At 50.8% G+C, this 16,758-nt stretch overlaps 1 protein-coding gene across 1 annotated transcript in view; it reads right to left on the bottom strand.

The window, feature by feature from the left end:
* Window positions 1–16,758, bottom strand: part of Cdh4 (cadherin 4) — a 465,577-nt gene that overhangs the window by 7,321 nt on the left and 441,498 nt on the right. The window contains exons 9-13 of the mRNA XM_028774065.1: window positions 10,127–10,312; window positions 5,929–6,182; window positions 5,193–5,335; window positions 3,133–3,366; window positions 1,052–1,285 (exon numbers count right to left, since the gene is read on the bottom strand). Of these exons, the coding sequence (XP_028629898.1) occupies window positions 1,052–1,285; window positions 3,133–3,366; window positions 5,193–5,335; window positions 5,929–6,182; window positions 10,127–10,312 (1,051 nt within the window). The remainder of the gene's footprint in view (window positions 1–1,051; window positions 1,286–3,132; window positions 3,367–5,192; window positions 5,336–5,928; window positions 6,183–10,126; window positions 10,313–16,758) is intronic.

Genomic DNA, 16,758 nt, shown 5'->3' with positions numbered 1-16,758 from the left:
CATGCACATGTGTGTCTCTGCATGTGTACATATGTGTGCATGATATGCATCCCAGGAAGGAAGGCTCACTGAGGAGGGATCTCAAAGGTCCTTTTATCCAAAGGAATAGGGTGCAAAATAAGAAATTATGGGTGGATGTGCCTCCTTTCCCACCTGCCTTGGCCACTTGTCTGAGGCATTCTGCTTATCTCTGGGAGCCTCAGGTTTTGCCTGGTCCTCCTGGATAGGTCTCTGTTCCTGCCTAGGTTCTGAGGGCAGGCCTCCTGTGAATTGAAGACAGGGGACTCTAATTATCATGAAGATGCCTCTCCAGGTGTGCTCTCCCGTTCCCTGCAGCCTCTGCCATCTCTCCACTGTTAGACTTGGAGGAGGCGGTACCATTCAAGCACTCCAGGGCACAGGCAGGGGAGAGTGTCAACAGACAGACACCCCTTGTGGAGGGAAGGGTTACAGGCTGTTTAAAGGGTGGCTAGTTTGATTAGGTGGTTTGATTGACTGCTAGGACAAGAAAGACTGCAGCTAGCTAGGCTCAGAGGCCAGACCCCTGCAAGTGACAGGTAGTATTTCTTTCAACCATAGGAGAAGGTGGTAGCCAGGGGACCTCTTGATGTGGCCCATGTTGTGGACAGGGAACTGGAGAGAGAGTGGTAGGTCCACTCTGTGAGCATCGAAGCAGAAACCAGAAACCTGGGGCCACTTTCTGCCAGATCAAGTGGCCAGAGAGGAGGTGTGCAGCTGGTGTCTCATGTCACCTGAGGAGACATGTGGAAGAAGGACGTACACCCCCCTCCCTGCCCTCGCTCTCTGTTAAGGCCGCAGGGACACCTGTACTCTGATCCCTGTCTTCGTACTCCCTGCAGGCTGGACAGGGAGGTGGGTCCCCTCTCTGGCTGGTAGGTTCACTCACTCCACATGGGCACTGACTGCCCTCCATCCCTGTCTCCTGTGGCTTCAGAGGAGAATGCGGGGTGGGGGGGGGGCCTGCTCTGCCTCAGAGTCAGGCACCTCCCCCAACAGTGGTCTGTTTCTGATCCCTCTCACCAGCACTCACTCAGCAGGATCACGATGCAGATGAGGATCGCCACGATGGCGCCCGTGCCCAGGCCAGCGGCAGCCACTGCGCCAACCGTGGTACAGTCCCCGTTCTCATCACACGGGCACACCTTGACCTTGATGACAGACGTGTTGGACAGGGGAGGGTTGCCAGAGTCCGTGACGATGATGGGGACGTCATACACCCCTGCTTCCAGATACAGGATGCGCAGACTGAGCTGGGCATAGTCACCTGGAGTGAGGAACAGCAAGGTGCAGTCAATGGGCAGCTGTCCTTCCCAAGGAAGACTTCCACAGGCAGGCACTGAGTCAGTCTCTCTCTCTCTCTCTCTCTCTCTCTCTCTCTCTCTCTCTCTCCCCCCTCCTCTCTTTTTCTCTCCCTCCCTCCCCCCTCTCTCTCTCACATATACACACACACACACACACACGCATGTATGTACATCATATATGCAATGTACACATATACACACACATCGAAATATACCATGTGGTCACACACAGACACAAGCATGCTCATATACATATTTCATGCACACAATATACACATATGAACACACATTACAACATTCCATGCACACACACAGCCACACACATATGCATACATGTATCACATATCACAATATATCATACAGATGTGCATGCACACACATCATGCACACATATATACACATGCAGACACACACACACATGCACACGGACACAGACAGACACACATACACACATACACACACACTACCACCATGCCATTAAGTTAAAGATATTGAGTCGGGGAGATGGTTCGGGGAGGTGGAGTTCTTGCCACACAAGCATTAGGATCTGAGTTTACCCCCTAGAACCCATCTAAAAAGCCTGCCACAGAGTGCATTCTTATAGTCAGACCTGGGGAGGCAGAAACAGACAGATCTTTGGAGCTTGCTGGCCAGCCATAGAGGCTCTGTCTGAAAAAACAGGGTGGACATTTCCCGAGGAACAAGAGCAGAGCTTGACAGTGACCTGCTGTGCACGCATGCACGCACACACACAGAGACACACACAGAGACACACACAGAGACACACATACACACACATACATATACGTACACACACATACACATATACACAATACATACACACATACACACATGTACACACACACACACATGTATCTGTACATATGTGTACCTGCACACTTACAGTGACACATAAAGCTAAAACATCAACCATATCAGAACTGAAAGCGAGTCAGTATTTAGGATGAAGAAATGATTTCCCGATTGTATAGAGTTTTATAAAATCAATTAGGAGAAGGAAAAATCAAACCAAAACCAAAACAAAAAACAACAACAACAACAACAACAACAAGAACAAAATCCCAGGCTGGAGAGATGGCTCAGAGGTCAAGAGCACTGACTGCTCTTCCAGAGGTCCTGAGTTCAATTCCCAGCAACCACATGGTGGCTCACAACCATCTGTAATGGGATCTGATGCCCTCTTCTGGTGCCCTCTTCTGGTGTGTCTGAATACAGCTACCATGTATTCATATACATAAAATAAATAAAATCTTTAAAAACAAAAAAAAAACCCAACTTTCCCAAAGAACAAAGGCAAAGTCATTGAGCAGGAACCCAAACCTCAGTGAGCATGTGAACGTTCTCTGCCAGGAGCCCAGGACAGAGCACAGCAGTGGCTTTGCTTATTGAAGCAACACCCTATTGTGTTGGCAAGGGCCTGAAGAATTGGCAGTTTTGCTGGTGGAAGCATAAATGGGTGTCACATCTCTAGGAAGGTGTAAGGCTCCTAGCACTGGCTACACAGGAGGGATGCCTCCCAAGGACTGCAGTTTCCAGAGACCAGTCAACCCACAATGTCTGCCAGAATGGTTGAGCTAGGCTCTTTCTAGAACAGGGAGGCACTAGGACAAATGGCTTTGTGATGGAGACAGAGATAAACAGGGTTATATCTCCAGCCTTGTGTGTGAACTGTCCAGGAGGCCAGGGCAGTCTCTCATCTCCATGGCTCACTGTTCATTAGTGATGGATCCTGGGCTGGATCCTAGATCCTGATTCTGCCTGTGGCTAGGGTGCTGCTAGGTGGGCTCACCATTTAGGCGGGTGATGGTCCAGTTCTTCCTCACTGTAGTGGGGATGAATGGCAACTCAAAGACATAGGGGCCAATGTTGGGGTCCATGTCGGCGTCGGCTGCGGTGATGTTGATGGCGTTGAGGCCGGGCCTTTCACAGATCTGTGCCTCCTTGGGCAGCAGTTGTGGTGCGTTGTCATTGATATCGATGAGGTAGATCTGCAGGGTCCCAGTGCCACTGGCAGGGGGGATTCCTGCAGGACGAAAAGAGGTGAGCACACAGGGCCATACACAGGACAGACAGATACGTGAAGTCTTCAGGGAGACACACAGCCGCACATTGGCTGGAGTTCATATGTCATCTGCTGTAGTCGAGAACCCAGGTGTACTTTTCTCAGCAAGGCTGGGTGCTCATCATAGGTTGTACGGCTAACTTAAAAAATTTTATTTTGAGATTGATATTTTTAGTTTTGTGTGTATGGACGTTTTGCCTGCATGTATGTCTCTGCACCACATTTGTGCAGTTCTCACAGAGGCCAGGAGAAGGAGCCCTGGAACTAGGGTTACAAATGGTTGTGAGTTGCCATGTGGGTACTGGGATATGAACCTGGGTCCTATGTTAGAGCAGTCAGCCCCTCTTATCTATGAGCCATCTCTCCAGTGCCAACTTTGTGGACCACAAGGAGCACAGGGCCTGGGGGAGCCGGTTGGATTAGGGTTAAGGTTTTTCAGCCTTTCACTTGCTATGGGATCAGCCTTGGGGCCTCAGTAGAGCATGCTCTTCAGGTTTCAGCTGCTACTGTCTCCCAAGAACCTACCATATAGCTCTGCTTTGGGGCCTTTGTACATATTTCTTTCAAGAGCAGAACTCCTCCTCCTTCCCTGGCTTCCCGCACCACCGTTGCTCCCTCCCAGCTCCTCTTGCTACTAAAATGGCCTAGGTTCCCCCCCTCCCCCGCCCATCCTTGTCTTCTCTTCTCTGTTCCCTTTAAGAGAAGAACCAGAAGCCTAAGTGTTAGCTCAGATTATCGCTGTCCACTGGGAGGTTACATGTCCAGCTAGACATGTGGCCCTGTGCCTAAGTCTAAGCAGAGACCTAGCTAGTGTGGTGCTTCCTGGAAGTCCACAGGAGAACATAGGTGAGCACTGTTCGCTTCCTGCTCTTCCTGTTTGGCAGAATGTGGTCACGACACCTGGGGTGTCCATCCTGGACCAGGCCAAGGAATAGCTTGGACATGGTGTGAGTGGAATGGGTCTGGTTATCAAATCTCACCCTGACTTCCAGACTTCACTTTCTTAGTTCCTGAGGCTGACTTGTAACATGCTCTGTAACCCAGGCTGACCTTGAGATCGTGATCCTCCTGTCTCAGTCTCTTGAATAACTGGATTAAGGTATGCATCACCGGGCCTGGGTATCCCTCCCCTTCCCTCCCCTCCTCCCCCCTCACCTCCCCTCCCCTCCTCCTCCCTCCCCTTCCCACAAGAGTGCTCAGCAAGACTTCAGGGTGCTGTGGGTCTTAAAATGGGCTTCTTGGCCATGGGCTTTCTCTGTTCCTGCTTCACAGCCCTCAGAAGCCTCCTGAGAACCTGTGCTGTCTTCCTCAGGGTGACCAGCACCCTTCCTGCTTCACACCTCACGTTCTTCCATGCCGCCTGCCCAGCACCAACCTAGTACCCTCCCTTACTCCCAGAGTCTCAGGGCTGGGGTAGACATGGGGCTTCTTGCCTAGGCAGGCTAGGTTAGCCATCTGCCACTAAATTCCTTGGTTCACGACTACCCTGGAGCCACAAGTGGGTGAATGTGTAGCAGTTGCAACACTGTGGGATCTCGGGCAGGAAAATGAGCAAGCCAGTTGTTAGGGAAGTAACTGAAGTTTCTGAGGTTTGTATGATGGGATGGCCCAGGATAGGGGCAGAGTTAGGCGCTCATGGCTGCCTGTACAGACTTCTCTCCACCCAGCCCTCTAGATCTCTCTGTGGCTTTCTGGGTGCCACTGCCTCCCTCAGCAGCACCCTCCTTTGCCCACAACTCCAAGACACGGGAAGATGCTATGGCAGGGCCTCCCTTGTTGGGACTTACCGTTGTCAGCAGCCAGGAAGGTGGCTTCGTATACATTGTTCTTGGTGTAGAGAGACTCTCGGTCCAGGACTGCGGCTGTGGTGATCTGCCCATTGGATGTGTTGATGTGCAGCCAGTTGGCAGGATCAGACAGTTTCGAGTATCTATGGACAAGAGACCAGAGGCAAGTTCAAGTCCCCAGTGTTCTTCTCCCAGCCAGCATCCTGGGTACAGCATCCTGGACCATAGCCCAGAGGCATTTCTGTCCTCCCAGAGTCCTCAGAGGTTTCATGCACCTCTGTGTCCTTCTTACAGAGGGACAGGCCATAGCAGTGGCTCATGTCCCTGTGGTGGGTGGTCTTAGAGTCTGGAGGACTCCAGAGGGCTATGCCTTCATCCTCTACATTTTGCAGGTGGGTGGGTACTTTGAGGTACAGAGATGCTAAGTGGCTTGCTCTTGTCACTTGCCATTGTCAGGGAAGTCATGACCTGCCATGGCTTCACAGTCTAAATGTCTTCCTTCTCACCCAGTAGATGGTGACATTGGTCCCTGATGCTCAAGACTATCCTATTTGGTGGCTTTCTTCTAGATAAGCCAATGCTCAGGTCTGGACCTGGTACCCCTGTCCTCCTCCTCTCTCTGCTGGGCTTCCTGGTTTTCAGGCTTTTTTGGACATTTGGGGACTCTTCTGTGTGACACACAGGAGTGGATCCTGCTTTGAGGCTCAGGTAGGGCCAGGCTATGCTGAAGACTCACCTCACCGCTTGCTGCATGAACCGGTCAGGGTCCACTGCGGAAAAAGTGGTAAGTGCCGTCCCAGCGGGCACACCCTCTTCCAGGCGGATCAGTTTGTGGTTGGAGGGGAAGTAGGGGGCCTCGTTGACATCGGTGACAGAGATGGTTACCCCCGCTGTGGACTGGAAAGACATCTGGATCCCACTGGCCAGGGGCGCCTGGTTGGACACCATCACGGTCAGCATGAAGGCACGGTTCAGCTCATAGTCCACTGCCTGGAAAGAAGGGACAGGTTAACTGAGGTTTCCTACAGTGGCGGGGCATTCCTACAGTGGCGGAGTCTCTTAGACTCTCCCTGACTCGTTTGGTATGGTGGCCTGGATTCCACTGTCTGTTTATTGCAGACTCTTGTCTCTGGCTTCTTCTGGGTTCTGGCCAATGAGAGGAGAGAGGAGTTGGGGTAAAGGGTCTCTAGTCAGTAGCCTCATGCTCTGATGAGGCAGAAGCTGGGTTTCTTGGGGTGTCGATCTTTCTGCCTTAGCTTCCTGGGTGTTGGGATTACAGGTGTGTTGTCTCTACACCCGGCTTCATGAATTCTCGACAATTCCTTAATTACTGTGTGGGCAGGCACACGTGTGCCAAGGGCCTTGCGAATCATTGCAGCCACGGGAAGCTCAGGCTTTTCATACGAGTGAGGGCTCAGTAATGGTGGCCAAAGATTGATTTTGGTTTTAGGCAGGGCATGATGGGTTTGTGAGTGACGGTGTCTGCCGCCATGCCACCATGCCGACATGATGAATTTGATCCCCAGAATCCACAAGGTGATCACTGAATCCTGCAAGCTGTCCTCTGACCGCCTCCTGTGTGAGTAGCACACGTCTCCCCCCCAACCCCAACTAAACAAAATAAAAGTTAGTTTCTGCTGACAGAGCGGTACACACCTGCAATCCCAGTAGTCCGGAGACTGAGACAGAGATGGAGACAGGAGGGCTGTAAGCTTAAGGTCAGCCTGGAATATATAGGGAGGCTGACTCAAAAGCCCAAACCAAACCAAGCCAAACAGCAATGTTTTAGCGTTTACTTGTTCAACGTTCTCTTGAACTTGTTACTGATTTTGTGTCCCCAGCAGGAGACTTAAAGTAACATGAATGTAGCTCTGGGGTCAGAAGTAGAATGTTTATCCCTGGGCTAAAGTCTGACCGTGGGGCCACTTTCTTCCGGTGACTCCTATCTCATACATGTCCACTCTGGAGAGGGGTGTGTGGGGTCCTGTCCCTCTTTAGAGCCAGCTGTGGCTTCCTTCCTCCAATGGCTTCTGCCTCTGCCTCTGCCTCTGCCTCTGCCTTGACACCTTGCTCTTCCTTCGTGCTGGTTAGTTTTAGGTAGAAACAAGCTAGAGTCCTTTTGGGAAAAGGCACCTCAATTGAAGAAATGCTGCCACCAGATTGGGCTGTGGTGCCCCTTCCTCATTGGTGAATGATGTGGGAGGGCCCAGTTGGCTGTGGGCGGGGCCACCCAGGCAGGTGCTTCAATAAAGCAGCTGAGCATTCAATGGGGGTGAGCCAGTAAGCAGTGTTCCTTCATGGCCTCGACATCAGCTCCTGTCTCCAGGTTCTTATCCTGACTTCCTTCCATGATCGACTGTGCTTCGAACATGTAAGGTGAAACTTGTTTGTTTGTTTTAGATTTATTTATTTATTTTGTGTATACGAATGTCTATCTGAATGTAAACTTTCGTGCCAGAAGAGGGCATCAGATCCCATTGCAGATGATTGTGAGCCACCATGTGGTTGCTGGGAATTGAACTCAGGACCTCTGGAAGAGCAGCCAGTGCTGTTAACCTCTGAGCCATCTCTACAGCGCCGTTTTTTAATCACAACAAGAGAATCCCTAACTAAGATACTCCCTGACCTTTTCTGTCTCTCTCTTAAAGGTTTCTGAGGTTTTACTGGGCTGACCCAGATGGTTCAGAATCACCTCAAACCTTTTTTTTTTTTAAGATTCATTTATTTATTTTATATATGTGAGTACACTGTAGCTATCTTCAGACACATCAGAAGAGGGCATCAGATCCCATTGCAGATGGTTGTGAGCCACCATGTGGTTACTGGGAATTGGACTCAGGACCTCTGGAAGAGCAGTCAGTGCTCTTAACCATCTATTCAGCCCCACTTCAAACCTTAAGACCCTCAACACCATTATATCTCCAAAGACCCTGCTGCCTTCTTGTTTTAAAGGCAGGTACGGGGCCTGGGGGAGATGGTGTTGTCAGTGTTTCTAGGCCCCTGATGTTGAGAGAAGCACCTGGAAACAGTGGTAGTGTACCATCCTGCAGCCTGCTGTTACTCTGTGGGAGAGGCAGGCTGTCACAGCCTGAGTCCACAGGCCAGGCCTTGATGACTATAAGCAAGAGAGCCCCATACCACAGCTCTCCAGCCACTAGTCTCTCCCTAAATGACCTTCCTGGTTAGTTTCCTCAAAGGAAGCTTGAGAGAACAGGCCTAGGACACGTGCTCAGATGCCATCAGATCCCAGTGTGGGAGACTCAATGTTTCCAACAGGGCAGGGGTATATAGCGTGTGAAGCCCGAAAGTTACTGAGGACTTCCTATCGCAGGTCACATGGCTCCCTGGTCCTTACTGTAGGCCTGCCTGGGTCTTCATGAATTCTGTTTGGAGGAAGAGCTTTCCTGGCAGAGCCAGCCTCCCACTTCTGTCTGTGTTCCACTTTCAGATGCTAACCCTTGTGCTCAGTCTGAACCCCCAAGTGTATGGCTAAGTAGATCAGAACCCAGGCTCCCTCTGGATTTTGTAAATACGTGTCCTTGGTGCCCAGTGCTGCTACTGTGTGAAGTATTATCTATGCATGGAAAGGAATTATAAACTAGCTAATCAATAATGCCATTGGGCCTGAGAAGGAAACAGAGGCACCGAATCTAGAAGGCTCTAGAGGGGGTGCCAGAGATGCTGCTGGCTCCTTGATGGTGACCTTGGTGAGCCCTCCCTCTTCCCAAGCCTGGTCTTTACACATGTCTGAAGGATAAGTGGATATACAATTTCCTAAGCTCTGAGTATGATCTCACCTCTCTGAGGCACATGACAATGTCTAGCTGTCACTGGACATGGAGCCTGGCTGGGTCTGTACCTCTGCCACCTTAGGCCCAGGTATGGCTGGTGAGTTTAACTGTACAAGTGGGGAATTAGTTGGTCTCTTCCTTGCTCTACCTCTGCCCAGTTTGTACTGTGTTGCTGGACACTGTACAGGTGCATTTTTATAGGTGGGGCCTGAGTCTACAGGGTCATCTGGCTAGACTCACAACCACGTGAGCTGGCTGCAAGTCTCTCAAGGTACCCAGGGCAGAGTAACCTGTACCCTTCCCTTGAAAGGTCTCACAGAGGCTTCTAGGACAGAAACAGTGAACCTCCCCCAAGCCTACTCTTAGCTCCTCTGTACTTGACATCTAGGTACCACCAAGCTCCCAGAGCTGGTAACACACAGTGGCAATGTTTTCCTCTTGCAGAACCAATGGCAGCCAATACCTGTAGCCCCTCCTGGAAGCCTCAGACAGAGGCCAGGCCAGTTTTCTTTAATAGGCTGCTTCCTAAAACTATGGAGGGAAGGGTGTCCCTGTGGGACACGGAATCACATTGTATATGATACACTAAAAAATCTTGTCATCAGTCCTTCCAGAAAAACCATGGCCAATAAAATCCACAGGCAGGCAAGATAAAATACACCTATAGTGTGGAAACCAACAAAACACTCGCTGTGACAGTTTCAATTAGGATGCTGGACATACTCACTAAGATGCCCTCCTCAATGACCCTTGGCTCAAAAGTGAGGCCTAAATGCACCTTGGAGAGGTGGGCCCTAGCATCAAGCCAGAGAGGAGGGTCATAGCACATCTTCCTGTTCTCTGAGCACCGTACGTCAAGGTGTGTACATGGTCTCAAGAGAAGGGCGGGGTCTTGTTTATAGGAAAATGCCAGCAAGGACATGAAGGCCAGAATCTTTCCTTTCCCAGTGGAAAATGGTTGGTGAGAGGTGGAGTCAGGAGGACCAGGAGTTTGAAGTCAGCCTTGGCTGCACAAATTTGAGGTCAGCCTGAGGTAGGAGAAACACAGTGGAGGTTATCTCTAAAGGGTTTGATCCTCTGCCTAGGTAGCTGGCAGACAATCATGTTCCTGAACCAGGGAACATGTGGGCAGCAGTCACCTACCTTCACCACGGTGACCATGCCCTCATTGGTCACAGGGTCTGTGCGGACACTGAAGTGCCCGGAGGGGTCCCCGCTTATGATTCGGTAGACAGCATTCCAGTTGGGTGAGTGGGGCTGGTCTCGGTCCATCACCGTGAGGTTGGCCACTACCATCTCTATACGATTTTCAGGGACCTCTCCTGCAAACTGCAGAGTGTAAGAAAGAATATTAGGACCTCATATGCCGCCTGGGGAGCCAGACTCTGTGCCAACACTGGCAAGCATCAGGGGCTCTGCTCTCCATGGATGCCCTAGGTGGACCGAGGCAGCCGTTTTTCACTGTGGAGACAGCTGGGGGATATCTCAAGCATCTGTTCCCGTCTGCACACATCTACCCAGGACAACTTCATCCGAGCAGCAAACTCTTCTCTTACGCTTACGCTTTTCTCACATGCGTGGAGGATCAATGGCAAGTAGCTAGGAGGGACCTGTGATGGAGAGTGGGAGGAGCAGAGTCTAGGAGTAGCAGCCACAAGAGGCTTCTGAGAGAATGGCGCCCTGGCTCCTCCCACTTCCCCAGGTTGCTTGGGGTCAGCCACTGTGGCCAGTGACCACGCATAGAGGTGCTAACCTCTCTGATGTTAAGGCACTGTGAGGTTGCAGTGTGCACCCACGAAGTCCCCATGGGCTCACTTGGAGTGGGGGAGGGGGTGTCTGCCTTAGGAATCCAAGTGCCCCCTGCCAACTGTGGCCCACTGCTGGGGCTGGCTTCTAGGTTCTGTGCTCAGCAGTTCTGAGCTCATCTGTTCTGCTGTCTTGGAATTCACCTTAGAGCAAGATAAATAATTGTCATGTTAGTTCGGGATCAGATGGGAACTCACTGTGTGTATCCTAAAAGATGTCCCTCTGGTGCTCCCTCCCCCAGTGCTGTTCTGGAACCTTCCTCTTCCAGCCTTTCACTGGAATGATGAGTGGAAGCGAAAGGTTGCTGTAAACCAGAGCTTTCCTTTGATTTTTGAGTCACGTTCAGCCTAGCTACCTTGGAGCAAAGAGGCCTGAGGCTGCAGAAGTTTCCCCCAGGAAGCACTAGGAGGGAACTTCAACAGAAGCAAGTGGACACAGCCAGTTTCTAGAGAATTCTAGGAGATGAAACTCTACTTTCACAGAGGGGCACAGGGCAGTCCCAGAGAGAACAGCAGACCTGAGTGGTGAGCACATATGTCCAGTGTCTGGCTTCCTTACTGGGCTCCTGGGTTCCTCTGTGTGGCTGGGTGAGGCTGTCATTGCTGGTGACCTCCATAGTGAGAATCTCTCCTCCTGACACCGACATTCCACATAAGCAATGGGGTTACCATAGTGTCTGAGGGTTCGCACCTCATGATATGGGGAGTTCTCCTCGGAGGGAGGTCACAGGCACTTGGGGGGCAGTGCTACAGAACCATGTCACCCAAAATTATGTATTGAGGCTCTTAGCCCCAGCATCTCAGCCTGTAACCTTGTCTCAAGAGCTGTCAGTATGAGGCTGGAGGTTGTCCAGACCCAGCCTGTGTGGCGTCCTTGTGAATAGTCCCCAGTGGCACACACATTGAGGGTATATTAGTTATTTTCCTTACTGCTGTGGCTAAATCCCCCAACAAAAGCAACGTAAGGAAGGAAGAGTTTATTTTGGGTCACAGTTTTAAGTTTCAGTCCATCATGGTCAGTAAGTCGTGGAGGGTGCTGGTCCCTCTGCATCTGCAGTCAGGAAGCAGAGGCAAGATGGCTGCTGGTGCAGCTTGCTGTCTCCAGTCCAGCATCAATGGCACTGTCCACATTCAAGATGGCTTTTCTTTCAGTCAAGCCCCACTGGGAACTCCCTTATAAACATACCCAGAGGTGTGCCTCCTAGGTGACTCTAAATCCAGGACTTTTCAGGTACTAGGAGTGATGTTCTCTTGTAGACCAGATTTCCAGAGTCCATTTTGTCTGAGAGGTTTTCCAGATCTTCAGGAATGATGAGATTCCCTCACATGCTTTCCAAAAGTGAGCTTCTCTAGCCATGACAGTAAAACAAATTCCCTAAGTTCTAGGTTCTGAATCCCCTTGGAGGCTGGTTCCTTCCACCACAGATACATTGTTTCATTATTGTAACATCTGTTACAATACATGTGTAACAGTAGTTATAGATGTAATTATTGATACATCCCTGAGCCTGAGGATGTCAAGTTGCAGACATTTAGGTGGGCACACAGGCCTCACAGGCTCCATGAGGTAAGAACACATGGGAACTGGGTGTTATGGTGGGCTCTGGGATGGTCCCTGGCCAGCAGCTGGTTAGGTAGCCAGGATGACACAGGGTATCTTGGTTCTTCCAACATAGTGCCTTCACCTTCACATACTGCTTGGCCAGGTCAGGGCCCAGGGACCCAAAAGACCATCAAATACTTCTTTGGACACAGACCTTGAAGTCTTGGTTCTGGGTTGAGGGGTGACTTGTTGCTGTGTGTCTTATTCTTGGGTACCCTTCTCCTGTGAGCTACCTGCATCTCTGCCTTCTTACCAAGTCTTCTGCTGGGCAGGGCCTGGGTCTGGTTCACCATATTCTGGCCTGTCTGTGGGGTCCTTCAGAGGCACTGGAGACCTCTGCTGTCTGAGAGTGGACCCTGGAGGGAGGGTTGAGGAAGTGGAGGTGATGTTGGGTGGTTAGGGATGCAAGCTCTGGGCTCAACCCTGTGGCCACTACCTCAGAGCATGATGAACTACCCCTAATTAATGATTTATGGCTGTGTTCCTGCATGTAATTAAGGGTACAGAGTCTATTCCAATTTTAAGATATAAATTTTAAGTCCTAGGAACTTGTGCTGGATCAAAATTTCTCTCTCTTTCTGGGTTTCCACACTTAGTTGAAAAGCTGAGCACTCGGGGCTTTTAGAGGTCAGCCGTCAGGCTTGCCACTAGGATGAGAGGCTGTCAGAGGCCACACTGCCTCATCTAGCTAGACTCATGGAAGGTTCCCAGGTTAGCCCAAGTCTAACCCCACAGTTGAGTAGTCTTCGCAGGCAGGTAGGTCACTCCAGAGGACAGCATATGCTATACTCCTGGTTATTGGGATAGATGTTTCTAGAAGAATCTCAAAGCCTTGGAGGCCATAAGTACAGATCCTTGGCTCTAAAGTTCAGTGGATTCCTGCTTTTAGGGAAATAATTTCTGCTCTGGTGAGTGAGTCATCTGCCTGTGATTGCTACCTCTTCTGGTTTGGGTAAGAGTTTTCCGAAGTCCTGGGTGCTGAAGACCTGGTCTCTAGACTGTGCAGTGTTAGGGGCATAGTAGAAACTGGGGTAGGTATGGGTTAGTGAGAAGGAATCAGGTCAGTGGGTAAAGTTGTGGCCCTGAAGAGGCTGTGGAGACCCTGACCCTGTCTTGTCTCTGTCTTTGCTTTCTGGTGACTAAGTGAGCTGTTTCTTCTTCAGGCTCTCCACCGTGATTTGCAGCCTGAACACACACAGGTTCACAGTGACCATGGATGAGACCCTCTGAAAACATGAGCCAAAACAGGGTTTCCTCTTTGTACACCAACAACATCATTGTTATAGCGACAGAGAGTCAATACCATGTGTGTACACAGCCTGGCTGAGTGTTCTCTAGAGGGTCACTGTCCTGCTATGTGCTGTCCCTTGTCCAGCTGGGAAGTGACCTATGGGAACACCATGACCTAGCCCCCTTTCAATCACTTAACTGGATGCCACTCACTCCTATGAGGGGACAGATCATTTTGTACAGGCAAATAGACAAACATCACTGTAGTCATATTGCATGTCTGCCCTTCTTTCTCAGTGGCGGGACGATGTGGAAAGCTCTGGTGGATTGCTCTCACCTCTTACTGTTAAAGGTCTGGGCTAGGATTGCCTGGTTTCTGCAGTTCAGGTGTAAGTATCTTAGAACCAGCTATGCCCGTCTTAGCAACAATCACACATGAATGTAAAATATGGACAGGCTTTCTGGGCTCATAGAGGTCCGGACATCAGTCAAAGCCACACAGCAAGAAGGGATCAAGAGTAGCTCAAGGGTGGCTATGTATGGGTGTGGAGCAAGGCTCAGAGGAAGGCCACACGCAGTTGCTGGGTCTCAGGGATCCTCTGTGCCCATTGGGAGCTGTGCATAGAGTAGGTTGGAGGCTTCCAGGGCATGCATGGTCTGAAGTTGTTTTCCACCCCAGGGGGTCCTGCATTGCTCTGGTGGGGGGGTGATGGTGGCAGGGTGGCCCTGGATGAGTTATGGGCTCTGGCCTCCAGGGGGCGCTGCAGCTGCACAAGAGCAAGAAGAAAACAACTTTTAATTAACACTTGGGAATAGGAGTCGGAGCTGGCAAATCCCTGCATCTCTTTAGCTTTGCCTGATTGTTCTTGATTAAGCTTCACAAAAATAGCCCGTGTGTGTTGTGTGGCCAACCTGCCTGCACACTCCTACTGTGAAGCAAAGATGTTGTCCCCGGGTTTCCACCTGCCACTAATCTGGACAGTGTCCTGGCAAGGGCCATCAGAAGCCCAAGTATGAACAGATGTCTGTGGAGACTGTACTGGAGAAGAGGTGTGTGTTTGGTGTGAAGTGTTCTATACTCATGAGACTTCCAACTGCCACCTGCTCATTCCTCTTGCCCTTCATGTCCCAGGGAACCAGGGGTTTCTACCTTCCTTCATGGGTTGCATGGAGACAGGACCAACCCCTGGAATGAGTTTCCTGCCATTGTATTCCACATTTAAGTTCCAGTGTGACCCGCCAGCTGCCTGTTTGTAGCAGCATGTGCTGGCTGGCTCGGAATGATTTCTTCTGTGCCCCAGCACAGAGACCGCTGTTTGCTCCAGAGTTTCCTTCCTCTTGTTTATGTCTCGCCTATGGCATGGCCTGCTTGGGTACTTGCAGTGTGGCTCGTGCATACGAGGGGAGTTCAGTTAGGTTGTATGTGGTGGTCCAGGCCAGACAGAGCTCAAATCCATGGGCAGAACTGGTCCACCTTCAGAGAGGTGAAGGAAACTCCCCTGGAGCTACCGTGGAGGGCACTCGGTGGCAGGTGCTCTCCTACCGTGGTCATCCTCAGGCAGTGCTGTAGGGCTTGCACAGTGGTCTAGCAGGTGCAAGAGCCTCACCTCGGTGTCAGAGTTTCCAGGTCCTGGTAAATTTGACCTCAGACAATCTCACAGATAGTCTGAGACAGGATTCATCCATCCGACACAGGAGTAGGGCTCTTGACTCTCTGTCTATCTCTGAGCCAGGGTACCTGTGGGTTCCCTGTCCTTTCTGACTAGCACAGCCTTCTTAGAGCTTTTTGGAATGTGGTGGGATTGGGAGGCAGGGTGGGTCCTTGAACACCATGCACTGGCCTCTGAGGCTTCTCCCTGAATCATCTGTCTGGGAAGAACACCTTCCTCCTGAGGCGTGCTCTTCAAAGCTGCTGGGGCCGCTGTGGAGTGCCATCTCCTCTGCTGGGAAGGAGCCCAGAGCTGTACTCTTTTGGCTTCCCTCTGGTCTGGTTCTCGTGGTGACTATATACCATCCAAAGGCTGCCACCTGAGGGTAGGTGTGGGAGTCCTGAAGTTGGGAGAGTTGTGTAGTTTCTGCACCCTGATATTTGTATTCCAGCAGTCTGGCACGGGCAGAAGGGAATACTCCTGGGAGCATAGGTAGCCCTAACTTAGCAGAGGGTCTCAGCTCTGTATGATAATCCCAGGACCCCACAGCACTGATGCCTGGCTCAGGAGTGCTCTCCTGATTTTATTTATTTATTTATTTATTTATTTATTTATTTATTTATTTATTTATTTATTTATTATTTGTCAATTTAACACAAGTTAGAGTTATTTAGGAAGAAGAACCTCAGTGGAGAAAATGCTTCCATCATATTACCCATATGCAAGTCTGTGGGGACATTTTCTTGGTGTGGGAGGGCCCAGTCCACTTTGGGCGGCGCTACCCCCTATGCTACCAGTGTTCCTGGGTGCTGTAAGAAAGCAAACTGAGCAAGCCATGAGGGGCAAGCCAGTAAACAGCATTCCTCCATGGCTTTTGACTAGAGCTCCATGCTTCAGTTCCTGCCCTGAGTTTATGCCCTTTATGATGGACTGTGGTCAGAATGTGTCCTGGTGTTTTATCACAGCAATAGAAGTCTAATTAAGACAAGTGGGTTTGTGTCTGCGTGCGATGCTGGCTCAGTTCCTGACAAGGCGAGTTCCTGGCACTAACCTGACAGCTGAGAGTTCCTGCACTGCCACAGAAGGTGGTTGCCATCCAGGCTCAGGGCAGAGGATGTCTGGTGCCAGGGGTGTTACTTGTGTAGGTCTGGGTCAGTGGCTGCTTCCCTAGAATCTGACTCCGGTCTTTCTTCCTCTTGTCTGCCAGAGGTAGAGCAAACAGACTTAACCCAGAGAGATGCCCCTCCAGCTTTCTCAAGGCCTCTCTAGCTGGAGCACTAGTGCCTCTCTAGGCTGAGCAGCCTGGCCAAACCTTCTTACCCCTCCTTCCTGTTGCTTGTGAAGAGGGACAGGACTCACACCAGTCTGCAGGGGCCCTGAGTCTCTCTGGTTGTCAGCCATACACTATTTGACCACTAGATGGCACTGTGGTCCAGGAGACCAGGATGGGGACAGGCTCTTAACTGGGGCTCCAGCCTTCTGGGAACC

Source organism: Grammomys surdaster, unplaced genomic scaffold (genome assembly GCF_004785775.1).
Source record: "Grammomys surdaster isolate TR1022 unplaced genomic scaffold, NIH_TR_1.0 238, whole genome shotgun sequence".
Taxonomy (NCBI): Eukaryota; Metazoa; Chordata; class Mammalia; order Rodentia; family Muridae; genus Grammomys; species Grammomys surdaster.
This window is presented reverse-complemented; position numbering and strand designations above follow the sequence as displayed.